Source organism: Schistocerca americana, chromosome 3 (assembly GCF_021461395.2).
Source record: "Schistocerca americana isolate TAMUIC-IGC-003095 chromosome 3, iqSchAmer2.1, whole genome shotgun sequence".
Lineage (NCBI taxonomy): Eukaryota > Metazoa > Arthropoda > Insecta > Orthoptera > Acrididae > Schistocerca > Schistocerca americana.
In genome coordinates, this window is record NC_060121.1 from 171,417,585 (window position 1) to 171,441,962 (window position 24,378).

Consider the following 24,378-nt stretch of genomic DNA (forward strand, 5'->3'; position numbering starts at 1 on the left):
GAAAACATTCGTCTAGTAATCTTGTATGAAGGTGGGTAGATAAATGAAAAAAAAAAATCAAAGGTGCTCTAGACTGTGAAGCCGCGAAGCTACCCACCGTGCCACCGCGCTAGTTACAACGATTACGCGCTAAAAGGCGTATAAAATACGTCGAATACTTTGACCTTAGTTTTCTCAGAAACCGTCGAGTATCTACGGAGAAGCCGAAACATGAGTGCTTATTTTGATCGCTCTTTCACTGAACCGAGTATCCAGAACGAGATTTTCACTCTGCAGCGGAGTGTGCGCTGGTGTGAAACTTCCTGGCAGATTAAAACTGTGTGCCGGACCGAGACTCGAACTCGGGACTTTTGCCTTTCGCGGGCAAGTGCTCTACCAAGGAAGGTAGGAGATGAGGTACTGGCGGAAGTAAAGCTGTGAGGACGGGGCGTGAGTCGTGCTTGGGTAGCTCATTTGGTAGAGCACTTGCCCGCGCGAAAGGCAAAGGTCCCGAGTTCGAGTCTCGGTCCAGCACACAGTTTTAATCTTCCAGGAAGTTTCTGAACCGACTATTTTTTTTAGTTACTGCTACCTATAATAATCTAAAGAGGAGAAGTCTCCACGTAAGTTCTGGACCTCGCTAGTCTAGCGTTAGGTTTACAGAGCCGCGCCCCGAAGCTACCGCCCACCCGCCAGTATTACGCAATGTGTATCAGCTGGTGTTTACTGCCCAAACACTGACGCTCATGTGGACTGTGGAGGACATCAGGGACGGACTTTGGATCCGACCGCACCGCTGCGAGGCACCCTATCGATTGGGTCGCCTGATAGTGCTGCCCAAGAAGCAGCCACCACACGCGTTTCAGTCTCACAGCTAAATCATTTCGTAGTATACACAGAAATAACTAGCCCAGCCAAGCTTCAGGTAATGAATTTGTGAAAAACAGAGACAATGTTACACTCTTGTGTTCACAGGTATTACTCTGTTCTTCTTTGGATTTAACGTAGTGACAATGTGGAACACTGACCTACCTGTCCCAGTTGTTAGAATAATTGCCTGTACTGTCCCCCTGAAAAGGAAGCAAATTATATAGCAATTACAGCCACGTTGGCTCTTCTCTCAGCCTTGAAACAGAAAATTTTTATATTTTTTAAACATGCAGCAGCTGTGGAATTTCGAAGAAATGGAAAAAATGCATACTTCCCTTGGAAGTTTAGTGATTACATTCTTTTATTTTTATACTTCTTACGACGCGATGACATGAGCATCTCATGGGGGTATAGTTCTGAATGCTTGGAAAAGTGGAGATGGATACTAATGATGCCCCATTAAAGTTTCATTTAATGCTGGTACAATGTTACTCCATCATTCAGGATAACTATAGACCAGTCGTACAAAGTAAAGAATTTTTCCCATATATAAGGCTGAGTGTAAATTTATGTCATGTCAGAAGAAATCAGATGTTAGTAAGTATTAAAAACAAACAGTGTTACTTCAGTACTGCAGGTTTACTTTGAAACATAAATATATTTGTATCGACCTGGCATTGTTGAACTAGAGTCACTGTCACCGGAAGCTCTCTTCTTATCCAACGCAATTAAATGATAAGAGCTTGTATGAAGCTGGAAAAACAGCCGAAAAACTAATTGGAAATCATAAGCAATAAAACTGTTACTTTTAGTACAAAATAATGCAAGTAGCTAGAGCAGCATCCATTTGAAACAAAAGTGGTAAGTAGTACAAAGATCCCCTGATGGTAAAACGTTACCCACAGTGACTGTACGACAGTTGCTGGCCGTCAGCCAGTAATAGTGTCGCAGAAGAAGCTGAGTAGCACCGTGGTGTAGTCGTTGTGATACTAAATTGTTGGTTGGAGGGCCGTGAGTTCAAAACTCTCCTGCACTGTACAATTTTAATTTCTATACTCGGTTAGAGTACATTCTAGAGGTACTCATAAATGTCAAGAATCATTGTACTGGAATGTTCTGTAGCTGTATATATACTGTGTGTGTTCTGGTCGGAGGCAGTTCGCTATAAACCTTCGTTAAGTGAAGTTAGTGTTCGTCATTCATCTAATTGTACCTTCTTCTACGTGACGTTCTGGTGGAGGCGCTGGGAATTGACTCTTGTGCTAGCACACTTTATCGACGACACAGTGGCTCTCAATGGGCCACGACAAAGCCGCCGTTTACGTGGCGAGAAACCAGAGTTCGAGCCATATTCAACAGCTTGCAATCTATCGGAGACGGAAGAAGAAGACGTTATGACAACAGCAACTGTGTGCCACCATATGAGACATCCTTCCGCGTTCTCTGGTGACGATGGCCAAGGTCCAAACAAGTGGCTGAAGGTATATGAGCATATAGCCAAATTTAACAAATGGGATGACACCGTGTGTTTTGCTAACGTATTTTTCTACTTGGAGGGCACTGCCAAGCAATGGTATGAGAACAACGAGGAGAAGTTCCATGCTGGGAAGTATTCCAGGCGGAACTGCGCAAGTATTTCGGCGAGGCACAACCACAGAAGTGCAAGGCTGAAGGTAAACTAAAGTGCAGGGCACAGTGTCCAGCAGAAACTACAGACGTCTTGCAGCTGTGTAAAATAGTGGATCCTAGAATGGAGGAGGAAGATAAGGTTGCACATCTCATGAAGGGTGTTACTGAGAACATGTATCAAGCGCTATCTGGTTGACATTGTGATAGCTGGATTCTGTTTCTTGCTGCATTGTTGGTAATAGGTCTTCGTTCGCTTGGAGAAATAAAAGTTAAGTCAGTCTTCTGTTTGTTGACGGGTTAGCTAAGAATTTCTGCTAGTGCCCAGCTTTCCTACAACAATTGCCGCACCACTCTGTAGCCTACCTCTCCTAACTATTGTATATGAAGTCGTACACAACGCCTGGTAGTTGGCATGATCTTCACGATAAAAACCTATGTTCGAAGCTATATTTTGTGCATGATTATATGAGTCCACTGGACTTAGTCTTGCACTGAATATGATCACTCTGTGATTGAAATCAATATGCAATAATAAAATAAATGGTTTCAAATTATATGAGCAATGCTGGAGTTTCCCTTGTTTGCAATATTACTGTATGGATATTAAAAAATTGACGATGGCAATGTAAAATGTGGAGTAGCAACAGCAAAAAACCATTTCTGGAAGAGAGATTTGTTAAAATGGAATATATATTTGTCTGTGAAGTACTTTTTTAAGGTGTTCATTCGGACTGCAGTCATACACAAAAGTTGAATATGGACTATAAACAATTAAGACGAGAGAATAAGTTTTAAACTTTTTAAGAACGCTGAAGATTACGTAAGTACAAGGAAAAAGCTAATGAAGATGTACTGCATTGAATTTTAGATAATAGAAATTTTTGACGGAACCTGACTAAAAGACAGAATGTTGATAGGACACATCGTGATGCATAAACGAATCGTCAGTTCGATAATGTGGCTGTGCGGGGTAGCCACGCGGTCTTGGGCGCCTCGCCAGGGTTCGTGCGGCTTCCCCCGTCGGAGGTTCGCGTCCTCCCTCGGGAATGTGTGTGTGTGTGTGTGTGTGTTTGTCCTTAGCATAAGTTAGTTTAAGTTACATTAAGTAGTGTGTAAGCCTAGGGACCGATGACCTCAACAGTTTGGTTCCATAGGAACTTACCACAAATTTCCAAATTTGGTAATGCAGGGCAGTGGAAGAGTGCAAATCGTAATGGGAGGCAAAGGCATGGCTGCAGTGAGCGAGTTCAAATGTGTGAAGGTTGCAGTAGTTATGCAGAGATGAACAGGCTTGTCCATGTAGGCTAGTATCACATCAGCTTCGGCCAGTAACACCTTCGCATAAAACGGTTTCACTTACACTGAGGCGACAAGTCATGGGATACTTTCTAATACCGTGTTGGACCTCCTTTTGTCTGGCGTAGGACAGCAGTTCGACGTGCCATGTATTCAGCAAGTCACTGGAAGTCCCCTGCAGACACATTGAGCCCTGTTGCCTCTTCCATAGTTGCGAAAATTGTGCCGGTGCACCATTTTCTGCACGAACTGACCTCTCGATTATGTCCCATAACTGTTGGAGGCATTGTTGCAGGGCGATCTGGGTGACCAAATCATTCGCTCGAATTGTCCAGAATGTTCTTCAAACCAAAAGTTAACAGTTGTCGCGCGCTGACATGGCGCATTGTCATCCATAAAAGTTCCATCGTTATTTGCGAACATGAAGTCCATGAATGGCTGCATATGGTCAATGATCGGCTCAGTTGGACCGGAGGACCAAGCCTATTCTGTGTAAACACAGCCCACACCAGTATGGAGCCACGACCAGCTTGCACAGTGCCTTGTTGACAACTTGAGTCCATGGCTTTGTGGTGTCTGTACCACACTCGAACCCTACCCTCAGTTGTTCCCAATTTAAATCGGGAGTAATCTGACCAGACGACGGCTTTCCAGTCATCTGACCAGACGACGGCTTTCCAGTCATCTGACCAGACGACGGCTTTCCAGTTATCTGACCAGACGACGGCTTTCCAGTCATCTAAGTTTGGTTTGGTTACCAGACAGCGAGGTCATCGGTTTAGGGAAAGATGGGGAAGGAAGTCGGCCGTGCCCTTTGAAAGGAACCATCCCGGCATTTGCCTGGAGCGACTTAGGGAAATCACGGAAAACCTAAATCAGGATGGTCGGACGCGGAATTGAACCGTCGTCCTCCCGAATGCGAGTCCAGTGTCTAAAGTCGTCTAGGATCCAACTCATATGGTCAAGAGTCCAGGAGAAGTGCTGTAGGCAATGTCATGCTGTTAGCAAAGGCACTCGGATCGGTCGTCTGCTGCCGTAGCCCATTAACGCCAAATTTCGCTGCACTGTGCTAATAGATACGTTCGTCGTACATCTCGCATTGATTTGTGTGCTTATTTCACACAGTGTTGCTTGTCCGTTAGCATTGACAACTCTACGCAACACCGCTGCTCTCGGTCGTTAAGTGAAGGCCATCGGCCACTGTGCTGACAGTGTTCAGCGGTAATGCATGAAATGTGGTATTCTCGGCAAACTTTGGGAATACTGAATTCCCCAATGATTTCCGAAATGGAATGACACTTGCGTCTAGCTCCAATTACCATATTGCGTTCAAAGTCTGTTGATTGCCATCGTGCTGCCATAATCACGTAGGAAATCTTCACTCATGAATCATCTGAGTACAAATGACAGCTCCTCCGATGCACTGTCCTTTTATACCTTTTGTAAGCGATACTACTGTCGTGTGTGTGTGTGTGTGTGTGTGTGTGTGTGTGTGTGTGTGTGTGTGTATGTGTGTCGCCATCCCATTACTGTTGTCACCTCAGTGTGTAGTAACGAGGTTCAAATGTATGAAGGTTGCAGTAACTGTACAGAGATGAAGCTTAATACGATACACTAGCATGAAAGGCTGCAGAAAATAGGTCTTCGACCTGAGGACCACAGTAACACCGTCACGTAAAACAGTTTCACACACACTGCCAGCGTAACATCGTAAATAAAATCGCATATTCTCCCAGCAACTTTTAAATAATTTAAGTATTAATTTATTTGAACAGCGGTTGACCTGTGATAATACCAGAGCATACCTCTCTCTCTTTTTCTCTGACGTAGACACAAGCAAGGTCACAGCTTGCCCTATGGATGGTAGTTTCCTGATTGTCAGTCTTTCAGTGCGGAAGTTACAAAATCAGGGCGACGCATGTGGAGGAAGAAGAAAGTGGTGGGGGAGGAAGATAACGCATGAGGAGGAGAATTATGGAAAAAAGCTGTGCCGGCTCCCGTCCTGGGCCACTGTGGCACTGGAGGAGCGATCTGTGTCAGCCACTCTCCCCACTTAGGGCGGTCGTTCACCTCTGGACGCCTGCCAGAACGCTCCGCTCCCTCTTCTCGCCGTATTCCTCATTAGCTCTCTGGGTTACTGACGTTCCGAAACAATGGCCGCGTAAGGAAAAGCAGACGGCACGCTCCTGCTCTCATCGCTAAGCTATTCATATATTTTATGTATTGCGTGTGGCTGTTATTTATCAACATTAAAGAAGCCCACATTCTGACACGTGAACTTGTTGTAATCCATACCTAAAGGCTGGAAAATTGCGCGGGTCACACCAATACTCAAGAAAAATACAATTAATCTGAATGGATTTGTAGTGGAAATTCGCAACATATACTCTGTTCGAAAACTATAAATACCACGAAGAAAACGATCTATTGACACGTAACGCATCTAATCAAATTGCGTGTCTATGGTGTATCGTATCACAAGAGAATGGTAAGGTCAGCCGGGTCGAAACCTACACTGAAATTTTTCACGCAAGTAGAATACACTGGAAGAAATGGACTACAAAGATTTCAGCTACTAAGGTGCACTCCAAGTGTTTTTTTAATGTTACTCATTTTTGCCGTATTTTTGCAGCAGTTTGTACAGCCCTTCGCGCCCAGCGCTCCAATTGGCGAATAAGCAGACGGAGGACGTCTTTATACGCAGGTTTTATGGGATAACATGAAGCTTTGCCTTATCAGCTACGATTTTCTCTACGGTATTACCTATTAATGAATCTCCTCTACAACCAGGTCAAAGCCTGGAAATCACCAATGTTAAGCTCACTTGCAGTTCAGAGCGCCCATTCTCATGGATATCCCTCGGTAATAGTGCACTGACTCTCAAGAGCAGCTGTAAATCTTTCGAATAATTTTTCTTTCAAACTTTTGTGAGTTTCGTTTCGACGTGTATATTGTATTTTGTATAAGTCTTTCTTCCATTTACACACTTCATATTCAGATTTTACGAAACGAAACCGAATTTGCACACTGCTTAAGTTTAAGCCTTATCTTCCTTCTTCATTGAGCGTCTGAAAGCTATTGCTCTATATGTTTTCTTTCTGCTAGAAAAGTACTGTATTTTTACTCTTGACCTACATTAGCGCAACACTCATTGTTATAGCCATAATTCACGGAATCATCATTGTTATTTCCTGTTTCTTTAACGAAAAGTAGACATCTTTGGAATGAGTTCCCAAGAGATTAACTAATAAAAAACACACATGTAAGTCTTCAGAAGAAATAGATATTCCGATTGCATACCACGTCCTTCACTTTTTATCTCTGCAAGGTTAAAAACATTAAGAGGATTCTACACCACAATGACGGACGATGCTACTGTTTACTGTCTAGTAAAGTCACCAGAAGTTTAAAGCGAATTATAAAATAATTTAAACAAGGCGTCTGCATGTTGTGGAAAGCGGCGGTTGACTATGAACAATAAAAAGTGTTAGAACCTCTACTTGAAGAGCAAAAACAATTCGTTAAATTTAGACTACATGATAAATCACACAAGTTGAATTATTGTCAATTTAACTGAGTACCTACGCATTATAATTAGGAATAACTTAAACAGGATCCATCAGATAGAATATGCTCTGGGGAAAGCAAACCACTTACTGAACTTTGATTGCGTTTGGCTCAACTTGTACCGGTATTTTTTTCCCAGCTGTATCATTTTATGTGCGTGAGCCTGCGCTGTAAATAATTTATCCTTTAATTTTCAACTTAATTTGTACGAGTAAATAATATTCAAGAGTAATTTGCTTGTGGGAAAGTATAAGGACAAGACAAATGAAAATGAGATGGGGCGGGATCGCGAATGTATGGAAGTTGTCTAACGGCTTTCTAGCGAAACTTCTGCAGCGTGGGTGGGCCCACATGTTTCCAAGGTCGTTTAGAGTACGCTGCATAAGTTTCGCTAGGAAGTCCTCACATATCCTCCATACAGTCCCGATCTCTGGCCATGCGATTTCGATATCTTTGGAGTCCTGAAGAAAGACATTCGTGGCCGTCTGATTTGCTTCAGACGAAGAGGTCCCGTAGGCAACATGCTGACAGGTGGGAATTCGTTTGGATAAAACACGCAGGATCTGAGTAATAAATATGCCTATAAATAATGAATATCTCAATGAGATAGCCACAATGGCGGGTGTGCAAATAGAGATCAAGCCGGCTAATTCTTGTTACAATTCCATGAGACGAGCCGTCGTAAAATGAGCATTCAATATTTGGTGAGCATCTTATGGTATTGAAACAGAGACGCAGTACATCTGACTATTGAAACATTCCTTATTATTAATGAGCACTGAAATGGACCTTCTCTCTCAGAAGTCATAAGCAAGAAAAAATAAGAGAAGCAACAGACCGACAGATCTTTTTTAGTCATGTAAACAAAAAAATTAGTCTTTTAAAGAGACTACAAGAATCTGAGATACAAATACATTTATAATGTATTATTTTCTTTTTGATTAAATATCACTATTTACTCGAAATGAATTACACACTTAGTCTGAAAGAAAAACATTGTCACATTTTAGTATGGGGAAAAAACAGTTGTTTGCATAACAGACGGACTTCATATACAGTAGTTTTATCTGCATACACGCCCGCTGCAAGAACAGAATAATATTTTCCCCTCTATTTCTCCTTCCAGCATCACGTTAACTATTGCTGAATGTCATAGCAGATGTGCCACTAACCCTTGTCTTCTTGTAGTAAAGGTCATTCACAGCGCCGTTTTCACCTTTTCATCTTAGCACTTCATTTCATACTTTAGCTTTCTTCGATAATATCACAGTTCAAATACTTCATGGCTCTTCTTATCAGGATTTCCTATAATCCATCCAGATGTAAATGTACAGGAACTTCTTACTCAGGCCGGCCGTTGCGACCGAGTGGTTCTAGGCGCTTCAGTCTGGAACCGCGCGACCGCTACGGTCGCAGGTTCGAATCCTGCCCCGGGCGTGGATGTGTGTGATGTCCTCAGGTTAGTTATGTTTAACTAGTTCGAAGTTCTAGGGGACTGATGACCTCAGATGTTAAGTCTCATACTGCTCAGAGCCATTTTTTTTTCTGGACCTCTGAAAGGGCTATTCTGTTTGGTGTCCTTCGTCATTGTACAACGATCAACTTGGAAGCGTATTGTGCTACCCTCTGGAAATTGAAGAATCGACTTCAGCGTGTTCGTCGCCACAAAAATGCAAACGAACTTCTCCGTCTCCATGACAACGCAAGGCCGCAGACAAGTCTGTGGACCGACAGGAGGTCAAAAAACTTCAATGGACTGTTCTTCCTCAGCCACCCTATAGCCGGGTTCTCGTACCTTCCGACTTCCATATGTTTGGCCCAAAGGAGGATGCACTCCGCAGAAAGCAGTTCGTGGGTGATAGGGAGATTATCGATGCAGGAAGACGTTGATTGCGACGTAGAGTGATGCTATGGGGACATACAGGTCCTGCCAGTAAGGTGGTGTAAGGCTCTCGCACTGAACGGAGATTAAGTTGGAAAACACTGTTTTGCAGCCAAAAGGGTGGGGTATATTATGATGTATTGGAATCCTGAATAAAACCAACATGGTTTCAGAAAAAAAAGCTAACTGAACGACCCACATAGATTATTCATATCCAGTTTGTAGTATGGCTTGTTGCATATCCCTATATAATAACAAATAATGATGATAATAATAATAATAAGTACTATTCGACTAACAAGGGGAGTCCACGACGGTGGGATCACAGATTTACTTCAAACTTTGTACATCTTTAGTAGGCCATTAAAGCAACGCAGTGTGCAAGTAGTGAGGTGCACTACTCTAGCAATTCCGAGAAAATCGTAATAGAAGTTTCACGCATCTATTATGTGGCTTTTGTGCCTGTGCATAGGTTACGGTGGTTAGAGTTCATGGTCGTCAAGTGATTAGCGTTCCAGCTTCGTAAGACGAGCGTGTATGACACAACGGCTCGACTCCCGCTCGAATTTTACTATTAATCTATTTTTTCATAATTTGTCATATTTGCGGCATTTGAGAGGTAATACAATTATAAAACGAGTATTTGCGTGAAGTTTTAATTTATATTTTCCATATCTGTATGACAAATACCATCCTGCAGCGTGTGATGTCGAGAGCACAATCGACGAGTAATTCTACATTACCCCTGTGGTGTGGCACATTGTAACTTACTATATCACTGATTGTGAAGAACGTCATTCGTGTCATTATTGAGATTCCACTTACGCCTTGCATGACTGTCCCTCACTCTTGAAAATTTAATTACAAATAGTAAGTAGTCAAATAATATATGAAATTCACTACAATTTCAAGATAATGCAAGTAAGCTTTTTTCTGTTATATTATCTCTCAAATGTGATATAAATTAAATAGTGTGACTGTTGTGTACATAGTTCCGCGTAGTCAGCGCGTACACAACTTTCCCACTAGAGCGCACCCCGCTAAGCACAACAGCGCAGGCGCAGCGCCCGTCCGTCTCCGCACTACAAGATGGCGCTGCCATAGAGACGGACCAAATTCTGCTTCCGCCGATCCACGTATTAACATGTAACGCAGCCAATGAGACTGCTGCTAACGTAGAACCTTTTCTCCTCGCAGATAACACTCGCACAGTGATACATGAACGCGCGAGGTATTATAACAAGTGTACAGACCTCTGATTAGTCAGTCTGTACCAGTCGGCATTAGTCTGTACCAGTCTATAGTCAAGTTTCAGTCTGCGCCCAGTAAGATTACCATATTCCTGTACATAGCCATGAAGATAAATGGATAGACACTTTTGTCAAGTATCAGAGATATGTGAGAATAAGATTAATACACCGGCACCAAAGGAACTTGAGATTGTCAATTGTAAATAGCATCCAGAACCAAGTACAGTAATTTTTATGCTTGTTATTATTTTAATAAATGTATGTGAAAATTAATCAAGTTCTGTTTAAAGTTGGTCACCGTCAATCTGCTACACTAAGCGTGTAAGTGGCATTTCTATCGTCTGACCTAATGGCAGAAGATAAACACACCACGATCAGACCACGAGACATATTGGTGACACTCGCCTACTTCGTTAGACCGACAAGTCAAATAATCTGATGGTGTGTGTACCGAAGGTCTTACAGTACGCACACCACAGTGCCTAGAGTAGAAAAAAAATTTAGATTAAAAATTGTTTACGGGATTCGAACAGTGGCCTCGTCAACCATCCTCTTGCGACACACGTGCATAGTGCTGACTCTAACCACTAGAGCACAATGACTTCTTAGGCCCGACACCTTCGCACAGATATATGAGCCACCTAACAGACGCGTTACACTTCTTTTGCGATTTTCTTCAAATTGCCAGAGTAGTGCAAATTGTTACTTACAAGTTACGTTGTTTTGATTACCTACAACGGATATACAAAGTTTGAAGTATATCCGTGATTTCAACGTCGTTGACTCCCCTTGTGAGATCGGTATAGGGGGGTAGGCTTGTTAGTGCAAGAGATCAGTACGTATGTCAGCACCCACTAATAACGCGTGACCTGTTCTGTTTGCCTGCCAGACTGGACGCGCCACCGCTGCAGAATGGAGCCGCCACGCACGCTCAGCTGCTGGCGTCGGAGAAGCTGGGCGTCGGCCACGACGACGCCGCGCTAAGGCTGCAGCCCACAGCGCCGCACCCCGACGAGGACACGGACGAAGAGGGTGAGGGGGGCGCGAAGCGCGGCCGCAGCTGGACCAGCCCCGCGACGCAGAACCAGCTGCTGGCCGCCTCCGCCTGCTTCCTGCTCACTGCCGGCTGCGGCTTCCCCATAGGCTTCTCTGCCGTCATGCTGCCACAGCTGCGCCAGAACGACTCCGTCATCCACACCAACGAGGATATGGAATCTTGGATAGGTCAGTGTCCGCCGCTCTCCTGCGACTATGCCAGTCACTGGCGAGCCCTTGTAAAATCAGCACTGCCGCCGTCATCGCCAGTATAACGGTCTAGCATTGACAGAACTTAGGCAGTGGTCGCCAAACTTCAATTTGAGAGGGCCAACACAGACACTGTACTGTGGCACATCGAGCCACTTAAGTACAGATTTTGCATTGAAGAGCCAAAGAAACTGGTACACCTGCCTAATATCGTGTAGGGCCACCGCGAGCACGCAGAAGCGCTGCAGCACGACATGGCACGGACTAATGACTGAAGTAGTGCTGGAGGGAACTGACACCATTAATCCTGCAGGGCTGCCCATAAATCCGTAACACTACGAGGGGGTGGAGATCTCTTCTGAACAGCACGTTGCAAGGCATCCCAGATATGATCAATAATGTTCGTCTGGAGAGTTCGGTGGCCAGTGGAAGTGTTTAAAGTTCCTGGAGTCACTCTGGAGCAATTCTGGACGTTTGGGATGTCGCATTGTCCTGCTGGAGTTGCCAAAGTCCATCGAATGCAGAATGGGCATGAATGGATGCAGGTGATCAGACAGGATACTTACGTGCGTGACACCTGTCAGGCGTATCTAGAGGTATGAGGGGTCCCACATCACTCCAACTGCACATGCCCCACACTAGTACAAAGCCTCCATCAGCTTGAACAGTCCCCTCCTGATATGCAGGATCTGTCGATTCATGAGGTTGTCTCCATACCCGTACACGTCCATCCGCTCGATACAATTTGAAGTGCCGGCCGGAGTGGCCGTGCGGTTCTAGGCGCTACAGTCTGGAGCCGAGCGACCGCTCCGGTCACAAGTTCGAATCCTGCCTCGGGCATGGATGTCCTTAGGTTAGTTAGGTTTAATTAGTTCTAAGTTCTAGGCGACTGATGACCTCAGAAGTTAAGTCGCATAGTGCTCAGAGCCATTTGAACAATTTGAAGTGAGACTCATCCGACCAGGCAACAACAGTCATCAACAGTCCAATGTCGGTGTTGAAGTGCCCAGGCGAGGCGTAAAGCTTTGTGTCGTGCAGTAATCAAGTGAGCACGACTGGACCTTGGGCTCCGAAAGCCCATATCGATGATGTTTCGTTCAGTCGTTCGCACGCTGACACTTGTTGATGTCCCCGTATTGAAATCTGCAGCAATGTGCGGAAGCATTGCACTTTTGTCACAATGAACGATTCTCTTCAGTCGTCGTTAGTCCCGTTCTCGCAGGGTCTTTTCCCGGCCGCAGCGATGTCGGAGATTTGATGTTTTACCGGATTCCTGACATTCACCCTGTACTCGTGAAATGGTCGTACAGGAAAATCCCCACTTCAGCAGTTCAGCGGTGCCTCGGAGATGCAGTGTCCCATCGCTCGTGCGGCGACTGTAACATCACATTCAAACTCACTTAAATCTTGATAACCTGCCATTTTAGCAGCAGTAACCAACCTAACAACTGCGCCAGACACTTTTGTCACAGGCGTTGCCGACCGCAGCGCCGTATTCTGCCTGTTTTCCATATCTGTGTGTTTGAGTACGCATGCCCGTACCAGTTGCTTTGGTGCTTCAGTGTATTATTAATCGGTAACTTAAAGAAATTAGTATGCGATGTGCTCCCAATAGTTTCCTGGCCCCAAAGCACTGATCGTTAATATGTATTTTGTATCGATTGTTCTGTTTCACACATCCGCCATCCTCAGTGACACCAAAGTTATGATTATGACATTGCTTAATGAAGCGTTGTTGACTTGTGTGTGTGAGCCGATGATTAATAACGGTAACTGTACTTGTACAGAGTGTTAGGAAATTCCCGTCACAAACTTCTAGAACTTGTTGTGGGGAGTGAATACGTAATATTTTGAATATGAATTCATGTCCGGAAACGTACCGTTTCCGTTCGACGGTTTTAGTTCATATTTCCTATCCACTTCTGCTTGAGGAATTGAATTAGACGTGACGCAGCATAATTATTGGCGAACTGAGAAAAGACGAAACATCCATTTATCAGTTAAGCACATCTGTTTGTATTAACACTCAAACATTAAGTTCTGTACGTGCGATACTTTTTTTTAAGTAAATTCGTAATGTTAAAGTACTATTTCAAACAAATGTTCTTCTGTGATAAACGGGTGTTTCGTTATGTTTCCTTTCGAACTGCTATCTAATAATTCTACTGCGTCACGCCTAATTCCGTTCTTTAAGCAGAAGTGGATTAGTAAAACATCTGAACTGAAACCGTCATAGCCGGCCGGGGTGACCTAGCGGTTCTAGGCGCTACAATCTGGAACCGCGAGACCGCTACGGTCGCAGGTTCGAATCCTGCCTCGGGCATGGATGTATATGATGTCCTTGGGTTAGTTAGGTTTAAGTAGTTCTAAGTTCTAGGGGACTGATGACCTCAGAAGTTAAGTCCCATAGTGCTCAGAGCCATTTGAACCATTTTTGAAACCGTCATAGAACGAGAGCAGGTACGTTTCCGGACGTAGGTTTCTATTCAGAATATTACATAGTCACGCCCTTTAGATGTCCTGAAAGTTTGTAACGGGAATTTCCGAACACTTTGTATTTAAATGCATTATGCAATGTGAGACACGATAACAAATGTTTTGAATGTCATATTTCTCCTACTCATTGCATAGTATTACAATAGCCTTAAATTAATTTAATATTAGCTGACAAATCCGGCACTGCCCGGATACTGATTTTGCCAGTTTTCTGTTACATATGAAAACAAAAAATTAACTACATTTGTAGCGTAATATCGATGCAATTTCATTTCCATGTATTCGTGAAAACTCCTTTGAAATTATGAAACAGTCGAACAAAGACCTATGCGTAATGTAAAATTGTATAAATACAGAATCGCCGACAGTTTCTGTACTCTGGACGTAACTGCTTCCTGTGTCTGCTACGGATTTTCTCAACGACTCTATGGCAACGCCTTCTGATATCTCTATAGACGGCTACTGTTTTCGCTTACAGCCGCTTGTGCTTAGCAGTTGAAAGCTGTCAAAAGCGCTGCTAGGTGTCAGGGATTTTCTTAAGTTTGAGTCAACTGTAGGACTGTCTTAGTAATAAAAAATAAGTGTATTAAAGCTTCATTCATGATGTGGCGTTTTCTTCACGCGTCTCAGTGTCTATGATGTCATACCTCTTGAACTGTGTATGGCACAATGATACATTTGTGCAAGTACATTCAGCGGCAAACGTGGACACTGTCTGCGAAATATGTTGCGAATAGAGTTACTAACAAAGAAGTAATAACTGTAAAAGCCATTGATGATACGGCACTTTGTCATGTATCTCAGTGTTTATAGCGTCCTACCTCCTGAAATATGATAGGTACTCTCCTCAGCGATTGTTGCCTGACAGTAAGGGACGTATGTGCCAAGTTAGGTTGAATTCGGTCCAGTGGTTTAGGAGGAGATGTGGAATACCACGCACGCGCGCACAAATGCACCAATGCACACATTTTTATAATATGTATGGATCCCCCTGCTACAAATATGACTGCATTTAAGTATGACCGTCTCTATAATGCACATTCATAAATACGTGATGCTTCCATTCGAAATTAATACCACAGCATCTTAACGGTGCAAGGCGCGCACACACCCGAGAGTTGTCAGTGCTGGAAGACAAACGGTAAAAGACATCCTCCAAACCCGCAGTGGCCGCGAATCTAGGCTGTCTGCCCCTGAAGTAAGCAACCATCTTTAATTAGCTTACCAACGTTCGCTGAAATCAAACACTTCTTAAGAAAAATACTGTCTGTCTGAAAGTATTTTTTTGTTTCTTACTGGACGCGGAAACCGTACACCTGAAAAGTTCTTAACGTTGACGTCTTTGGATTCGGCTGTTGGTTGCTAGATGCATGTTATTTTAAAATACGGTGAGAACCGCGGGGGGCATAAATACTTGATTCCGATCGCATGCGGCCTGACGGCCGCAGTTTGGCAACCACTGGCTTAGGGTAACCTCCAACCTCTACCATTCTTTTCGGTGTCGAGAAGAGGCCTCGAATTGTGTTACATTTTGCTATTATTGTCGGTTTTATTTTTCCGCGTTACCTTCACTCTTCCTCACTCCATTCCTCCCTACCTTCCTCCCCTGCCTCATCTGTAGAATGGTAGAATATTCAAAATTTCTAGGTGTATGCATTGATGAGGGGTTGAACCGGAAAAAACACACTGAAGATCTGCTGAAACGTTTGAGTTCAGCTAATTATGCTATCAGGGTCATTGCAAATTTTGGCGATATACATCTCAGTAAATTAGCTTACCACACCTATTTTCATTCTCTGCTTTCGTATGGCATCATATTCTAGGGTAACTCATCATTGAGTAAAAGAGTGTTCATTGCACAAAAGCGTGTAATCAGAACAATTACTGGAGCTCAGCCAAGATCATCCTTCAGACACTTATTTAAAGAGCTAGATATCTTCACTGTAGCCTCACAATACATATATTAACTTGTGAAATTTTTTATTAATAATCCGAACGAATTCAAAAGTAATAGCAGTGTACATGTCTAAAACACTAGGAGAAAGGATCATCTTCACTACTCAAGGTTAAATCTAACTTTGGGTCAGAAGGGGGTAAATTATGCAGCCGCAAAAGTCTTTGGTCACTTAACTAATAGCATCAAAAGTCTGACAGATAGCCATATAGCATTTAAAAAGAAATTAAAAGAATTTCTTAATGGCAACTCCTTCTACTCATTAGACGAATTTTTGGACATAGTAAGTGGGTAATTTCCCCAACCCCCACCAAAAAAAGTCAAGTAATATTTTGTGTAATTTAATAACTTGTATGTACACCTTTTTTTTTAACCTGACACGTTCCACATCATTACGAAGTGTCGTAATCATGATCTATGGAACTAATCTAATCTCTACTCTCTAATCTTTCCACCTCTCTCCTGCCTCCCTCCCTTCCCCTCCGTCGCTACCCTATCCATGTCCCGTCCTCCATATCTCCCCCTGCGCCCCCTTCCCCCTCCTCACTCTCTCTCTCTCTCTCTCTCTCTCTCTCTCTCTCTCTGTTACACATGTTTGTACATTTCGTCTTCAGGTTTTTTAACAGTGTGTTAAACAGTGCCATCAGCTGATGCTGACTACTGCGATCTGACATTCTGAGTTTCCAGAATTGTAAAAGAGATCCCCCTGTCGCTCCTGCTAAGATTGGCGCCTGTCTCACAGCTTGCTGTTCTGACTGTGACCCAAGCATCAACTTCCTCTCGAACTTGGACATAATTAACATTGGTCCCTCTGTAAATCGCTGTGATTATGATCAGGCAAACAATAAAAGTGAAAAACATCTGGGGAAAATTGGTACCATTCCATGCTGGGTGCTTGGCACAGAAACCAGTTCTAATTTCTTGAAATAAGTCAGTCATGGTTGCAAATGGTTTTATTTATTCCTAATAAATAAATAGGTAAAATAATTTGCAATCAACACTTTCTTATTTGAAGAACATCTGGGGAGATTACAAATCTACATTTGAGTCGTCGGCTGGTTGCGGTTGTACTTCCGAGCTATCATCGTAACATTTACAGAGTTGTTCCGAGAGCAAGCAGCAAGATACTTAAATGGTTTGGTTTTGAAAACCAGTAGCCTTCCCGAAACTTCTGAGGCTTCAACGCTCATAAACACTGCAACAACATGGTGCCTAAAATTTTGGTCCGAGTAACTCAGAGGCTGATTGTACCTATCGTAAAAGTGCACATTGACCTCTTCAGGGCAATCCAAAAACCGAGTCACTGACCGCTTTGAATACTATTTACAACACCGGCACCCAAAGGAAACAACTGACAGACCTTTTATGGCCCACGTATCTCTGTCCTTTGCAGCTGTTCTGAAAGGACCTTCTTGCGACGGAAGATACCAGACGCTGGTGCATCCTGATGGTCAGTTTCGTACACAGATGTGCTTTTTAACGGAAATTTCCATCTTACCGATAACTAGTAACTTTCTGGTTTAGCTACGTAATGATTCGCAAAAAATTCAGATATATTCCCTCCATACCTATGCATCATCATTCTCTGTTTATCATCTCTGAGCCACCCTCGCGTCATACACAATAGTGATATGTAAATTTTGCCACTCCTTAGTTACTGAACTTTCTGATTTAATTTTTAGCCTCAAGTATTTTATTTTTTCAGTGTAATAAATTCATAAAAATTATCGACAGCTTTAGGTAAAGCAAGAAACAGTAAAAATGAAAATATACACTCCTGGAAATGGAAAAAAGAACACATTGACACCGGTGTGTCAGACCCACCATACTTGCTCCGGACACTGCGAGAGGGCTGTACAAGCAATGATCACACGCACGGCACAGCGGACACACCAGGAACCGCGGTGTTGGCCGTCGAATGGCGCTAGCTGCGCAGCATTTGTGCACCGCCGCCGTCAGTGTCAGCCAGTTTGCCGTGGCATACGGAGCTCCATCGCAGTCTTTAACACTGGTAGCATGCCGCGACACCGTGGACGTGAACCGTATGTGCAGTTGACGGACTTTGAGCGAGGGCGTATAGTGGGCATGCGGGAGGCCGGGTGGACGTACCACCGAATTGCTCAACACGTGGGGCGTGAGGTCTCCACAGTACATCGATGTTGTCGCCAGTGGTCGGCGGAAGGTGCACGTGCCCGTCGACCTGGGACCGGACCGCAGCGACGCACGGATGCACGCCAAGACCGTAGGATCCTACGCAGTGCCGTAGGGGACCGCACCGCCACTTCCCAGCAAATTAGGGACACCGTAGCTCCTGGGGTATCGGTGAGGACCATTCGCAACCGTCTCCATGAAGCTGGGCTACGGTCCCTCACACCGTTAGGCCGTCTTCCGCTCACGCCCCAACATCGTGCAGCCCGCCTCCAGTGGTGTCGCGACAGGCGTGAATGGAGGGACGAATGGAGACGTGTCGTCTTCAGCGATGAGAGTCGCTTCTGCCTTGGTGCCAATGATGGTCGTATGCGTGTTTGGCGCCGTGCAGGTGAGCGCCACAATCAGGACTGCATACGACCGAGGCACACAGGGCCAACACCCGGCATCATGGTGTGGGGAGCGATCTCCTACACTGGCCGTACACCAGTGGTGATCGTCGAGGGGACACTGAATAGTGCACGGTACATCCAAACCGTCATCGAACCCATCGTTCCACCATTCCTAGACCGGCAAGGGAACTTGCTGTTCCAACAGGACAATGCACGTCCGCATGTGTCCCGTGCCACCCAACGTGCTCTAGAAGGTGTAAGTCAACTACCCTGGCCAGCAAGATCTCCGGATCTGTCCCCATTGAGCATGTTTGGGACTGGATGAAGCGTCGTCTCACGCGGTCTGCACGTCCAGCACGAACGCTGGTCCAACTGAGGCGCCAGGTGGAAATGGCATGGCAAGCCGTTCCACAGGACTACATCCAGCATCTCTACGATCGTCTCCATGGGAGAATAGCAGCCTGCATTGCTGCGAAAGGTGGATATACACTGTACTAGTGCCGACATTGTGCATGCTCTGTTGCCTGTGTCTATGTGCCTGTGGTTCTGTCAGTGTGATCATGCGATGTATCTGACCCCAGGAATGTGTCAATAAAGTTTCCCCTTCCTGGGACAATGAATTCACGGTGTTCTTATTTCAATTTCCAGGAGTGTATAAAGATATACTGCTGTATGGCTCCGTGTTATTTACTTCACATCAAAAATAGTTATGCTTGCAGCATGCTCTGATAAAAACTGTCGTGGAGTTATTTGACCACGTTTGTACTTTTTTTTTTTAATCCTATTTGATTTTAATGATAACCACATGATATCTGTCTTCTGTTCAACGGTAAGTTGAATTATTTTAATGTTATACAGGGTGTGTCTGCTAAGAGTGGTCAGGCGCATTTTCTCTGGTGGCTCAGCAGATATTTTCAGTTCCGTTTTTGCAGTGAGTAGCTGTATTCGGCCCAAACAAATAGTACTTATCACGTCTTTCATGCGATGCCCAGCGTCGACGGAAAGCATCAGTTTGTTTCCTGTTACAAACAAATTGTGTTTAAAGCGGAATTTTACGTGCCCATTCCATAGAGCTGTACCATATTAGTCTTGTGCGACATTTGTTATATCCGCGCACGGGGTTCCGGGTTTGATTCCCGGCGGGGTCAGGGATTTTCCCTGCCTCGAGATAACTGGGTGTCGTTGTGTCGTCTTCATCATCGTCATTCATCCCCATTACGGTCGGAGGAAGGCAATGGCAAACCATCTCCACTAGGACCTTGCCTAGTCGGCGGTGCGGGTCTCCCGCATCGTCCCCTACGCTCCTCGGAGTATGGGACCTCATCATCATCATTAACAAGGACAGTAAAACTCGAAGAATAGCATGTACTGAAGCAGCGACAGCTGTGCTCTGGACCAAATTGGGGAGCACTCTATCGATTGGGCACGCAAAATTCCAATTAGGAAAATAATTTTGTTTGTAATGGGAAACAAACCGATGCTTTCTCTTGAAGCTGGGCGCAGTACAAAACACGTGACGAGAACTGACTGTTTTTGACTGACTCGAGCTATACAATGAAACACCACAGAATGAGCCTGACGACTGTTAGGAGAGACAACCGGTATATGTTGCTACAGTGCCACACCCTGCATACGGATCTGCTGTTTTCATTTTAGCACATGAACTTCACGTCTGCAATCGTTATTTACTAGGCCATTCGACGGAAATATCGCATGATATTTATATGTTACGATTTTTTGGGGGGGAATTGTGTTAAGTGTTGATGGACATAGTTATGCACTCCCCACCCGCCGCCCACCCCCTGCCTAATGAGAAAGTGTCACAAAAATAAATTTGAAAAAGTTCCTGTCCCCAGTTCCAATCATGGTTTCAAAAATGTTTCCTTTGGTTGTAAGATGAAAGGAAATCCCTTCAAAAATTTTCAAAATTGGGATCCCCTATGGCCATTACCAGATTGACATAGAGATTGAAATGCAAAAGAAAGTATTTTTCAGTGTTGTGTAGATTTTAGCAAGCTGTAAACGTACCAAAATTTCTGAACTGATGTAAGTAACTGAATCACGTGTTTACACTGAGGTGACAAAAACCATGGGACAGCGATATGCATATGTAGTATCGCGTACATAGGGTATAAAAGGGCAGCGGAACTGTCATTTGTATTTAAGTGATTAATGTAAAAAGGTTTCCGACGGGATTGTGGGCGCACGACTGGAAATATCATGCTTTGAACGCAGAACGGTAGTTGGCGATGGAGACATGAGACATCCATTCCACAAATTGTTAGGTAATTCAGTATTCAGAGATCCATAATGTGAACAGTGTACCGAGAATAACAAATTTCAGTCATTACATCTCGCTGGGGACAACGCAGTGGCCGCCGGTCTTCTACCAAGAGCAGCGGCGTTTGCGTCGAGTTGTCAGTGCTGTCAACAAGCAACACTGCGTGAAATAGCCGCACAAATAAATGAGAGACCTACGACGAACGTATCTGTTACAAAAGTATGTCTAAATTTAGCGTTAATGTACAACGGCAGCAGACGACCGATATGAGTGTCTTCGCTAACAAAATGCATCGCCTGCAGCGACTCTCCTGTGCTCGTGCCCATATCGATTGGACGCTAGGCGACTGGAAAACTGTGACCTGGTCAGATAAGCCCCGATTTCAGTTGGTAAGAGCTGACGGTAGGGTTCGAGTGTGGCGCAGACCCCACGAGGACGTGGACCCAAGTTGTCAACAAGGCACTGTGCAAGCTTGTGCTAGCCCCACAATGGTATGGGCCGTGATTACGTGGAATGGACTGGGTGCTCTGGATGTTCGGATACTTGGAGACCATCGGCAGCCGTACATGGACGTCATGTTCCGAAACAACGATGGAATTTTTATGGATCAAATGGTTCAAATAGCTCTAAGCACTATGGTATTTATCTGAGGTCATCAGTGCCCTAGACTTAGAACTACTTAACCTAACTAACGTAAGGACATCACAAACATCCATGCCCAAGGCAGGATTTTAACCTGCGACCATAGCAGCAGCGCGGTTCTGGACTGAAGCCACTAGAACCGCTCGGCCACAGCGGCTGGCTTTTATGGATCACAATGCGCCATGTCATAAGGGCACAATTATTCGCGATTGGTTTGAAGAACTACCTGGACAATCCGAGCGAATGATTTGGCCACCCACATCACCAGATATGAATTTCATTGAACATTTATGGGAGATAATCGAGAGGTAACTTCGTGCACAACATCCTGCATCGACAACACTTACAGAATTATTGCTGCAGTGGTAAAAACGGTTCCCGTCAGATCATCGAAGTTAAGCGCCGTCGGACTTGGCTAGCACTTGATTGGGTCACCGTCTGGGTTTGCCGAGTGTTGTTGGCAAGTGGGGGGCACTCAGCCCTTGTGAGGCCAATTGAGAAGCTACTTGGCTTAGAAGAAGCGGCACTGGTCACGAAAACTGACAGCGGCTAGGAGAGCGGTGTGCTGACCAAATGCACCTCCTTATCAGCATACGGTGATGCCTAAGGGGTGAGGATGATACGGCGGCCGGACGGCACAGTTGGGCCTTCAAAGCTTGTTCGGACGGAGACAGCATGGCTCAATATTTCTGTTGGGGACTTCCAATGACTTCTGTAGGGGGGCACGTCCAGCCGCTGCACTACGCCGGGCATAAGGAGATCCCACACGATATTAGGAGATATGCCGTAATTTATGTCGCTTCAGTGTATAATTTCTGGTTTAACTTCATACTATTCATAAGTTTTATTATTGTACTTACGTCCAGGTAGTTTGATATTGCCGTAGGGGGAGGAAATTAGCTAATAGTAAATAAATAAATAGTGTTAATTTCAAATAAAATAAAACTGCGCAGGAAAATACTCTTTTTAAAAACGTTATTAGTTAAGTATCTAATATTAGAATCTGTATAGTGACAGCTGAAATGATTTTTTCGTCGATCCATAATAGACCTGTTAGCTTTTTTTCCTTGATTATCTTCTTATTTGGGAAGCCGTGTATTAGAGTGTGTGCCGTGTGCCTGCCGCAGCGAGCATGCACTCGGCGGCGACTCCGCTGGGGTCGCTGTGCAGCTCGTACCTGTCTGAGCAGGTGGGCCGCCGCACCACGCTGCAGCTCACGGCGCTGCCCTTCCTAGTCGGCTGGCTGCTGCTCGCCTTCGCCCAGAGCTACACCGTCGTCATCGTCGGAAGGATCCTCTGTGGCATCGCCGTCGGCATCTCCGCCTCGCCCTGTCAGGTAACAACCTCTCAATTCCTTTCTGCCCCTGTTCAGAAATTGTTACAGTTGCCTAGTACACTGAGCTGACAAGTCATGATATAGCGATATGAACATATACAGATGTCGGTACTATCGCGTACACAAGGTACAAAAGGACAATGCATTGGCGGAACTGTCATTTGTACTCAGGTGATTCATGTGAAAAGGTTTTCGACGTGGTTATGGCCGCAAGACAGGAATTAAGACTTTGAACGCGCTATGGTAGTTGAAGCTAGACGCACAGGACATCTGTTTCGATTATCGTTAGCAAATTCAATATTTCCAGATCCAGAATCTCGAATGTGTCGAGAATACCACATTTCAGGCATTACCTCTCGCCACGGACAACGCTGTGACCGATGGCTTTCACATAACGACCGAGAACAGCGGCGTTTCCGTAGAGTTGTCAGTACTAACAGATAAGAAGAATTGCGTGAAATAACTGCATCCGTTACCACAATGCGGCGAAATTTGGCCGTGCCTTCGCTAACAGCACGACATCGCCTGCAGCGTGTCTCCTGGGCTCGTGACCGTATCGGTTGGACTCTAGACGACTGGAAAACAATGGTGTGGTCAGATAAGTCCCTGTTAAGGTTAGTGTGGCGCTGCTCCTATGAAGCCATGGATCCAAGTTGTCAACAAGGGACTCTGCGAGCTGGTGGTGGCTCCATAATGGTGTGAGCTTTTATGCGGAATGGACTAGGTCCTGTCGTCCAGCTGGCCGCTGTGGTCGAGCGGTTCTAGGCGCTTCAGTCTGGAACGGCGCGACCGCTACGGTCGCACGTTCGAATCCTGCCTCGTGCACGGATAAGTGTGATGTCCTTAGGTTAGTTAGGTTTAAGTAGTTCTGTTCTAGGGGACTGATGACCTCAGATGTTAAGTCCCACAGTGCTCAGAGCCATTTGAACTTCTCGTCCAACTGAACCGATCATTGACTGGAAACTGTTACGTTCGCCTCCTTGGGATCATTTGCTCTCATTCATGGACTTACGTTCACAAACAACGATCGAATTTTTATGAACGACAATGCGCTAGCTGCTCGCTAAGGTCTGAGGAACATTCTGGACAATTCGAGCGAATGAGTTAGCTACCTAAATCCCCCGACATGAATCCTATCGAACATTTATGGGACAGAACGGAGAGGTCAGTTCATGCATAAAATCCTGCACCGGCAACACTTTCGCAGTTATGGTAGGCTATAGGGGGAACATGGCCCAGTATTTCTGCAAAGGGCTTCCCACGACTTGAATCCATGCCACGTCGAGTTGCTGTGTTACCCGGGCACGATATTAGGAAGTATTCCATGACTTTTGTCAGCTCACTGTACCTGCCGGTACTCTCTTTTGCCAACTGGACCTTTATCACTGTTTCGTTATCGTTACGCACTGAC

The 24,378-nt window shown here is 44.8% G+C and overlaps 1 protein-coding gene across 1 annotated transcript in view; it reads left to right on the forward strand.

Moving 5' to 3' along the window:
- Positions 1-24,378, forward strand: part of LOC124605951 (facilitated trehalose transporter Tret1-like) — an 89,885-nt gene that overhangs the window by 47,691 nt on the left and 17,816 nt on the right. The window contains exons 3-4 of the mRNA XM_047137912.1: positions 11,363-11,697; positions 22,759-22,967. Coding sequence (XP_046993868.1) covers positions 11,363-11,697; positions 22,759-22,967 — 544 coding nt within the window. The remainder of the gene's footprint in view (positions 1-11,362; positions 11,698-22,758; positions 22,968-24,378) is intronic.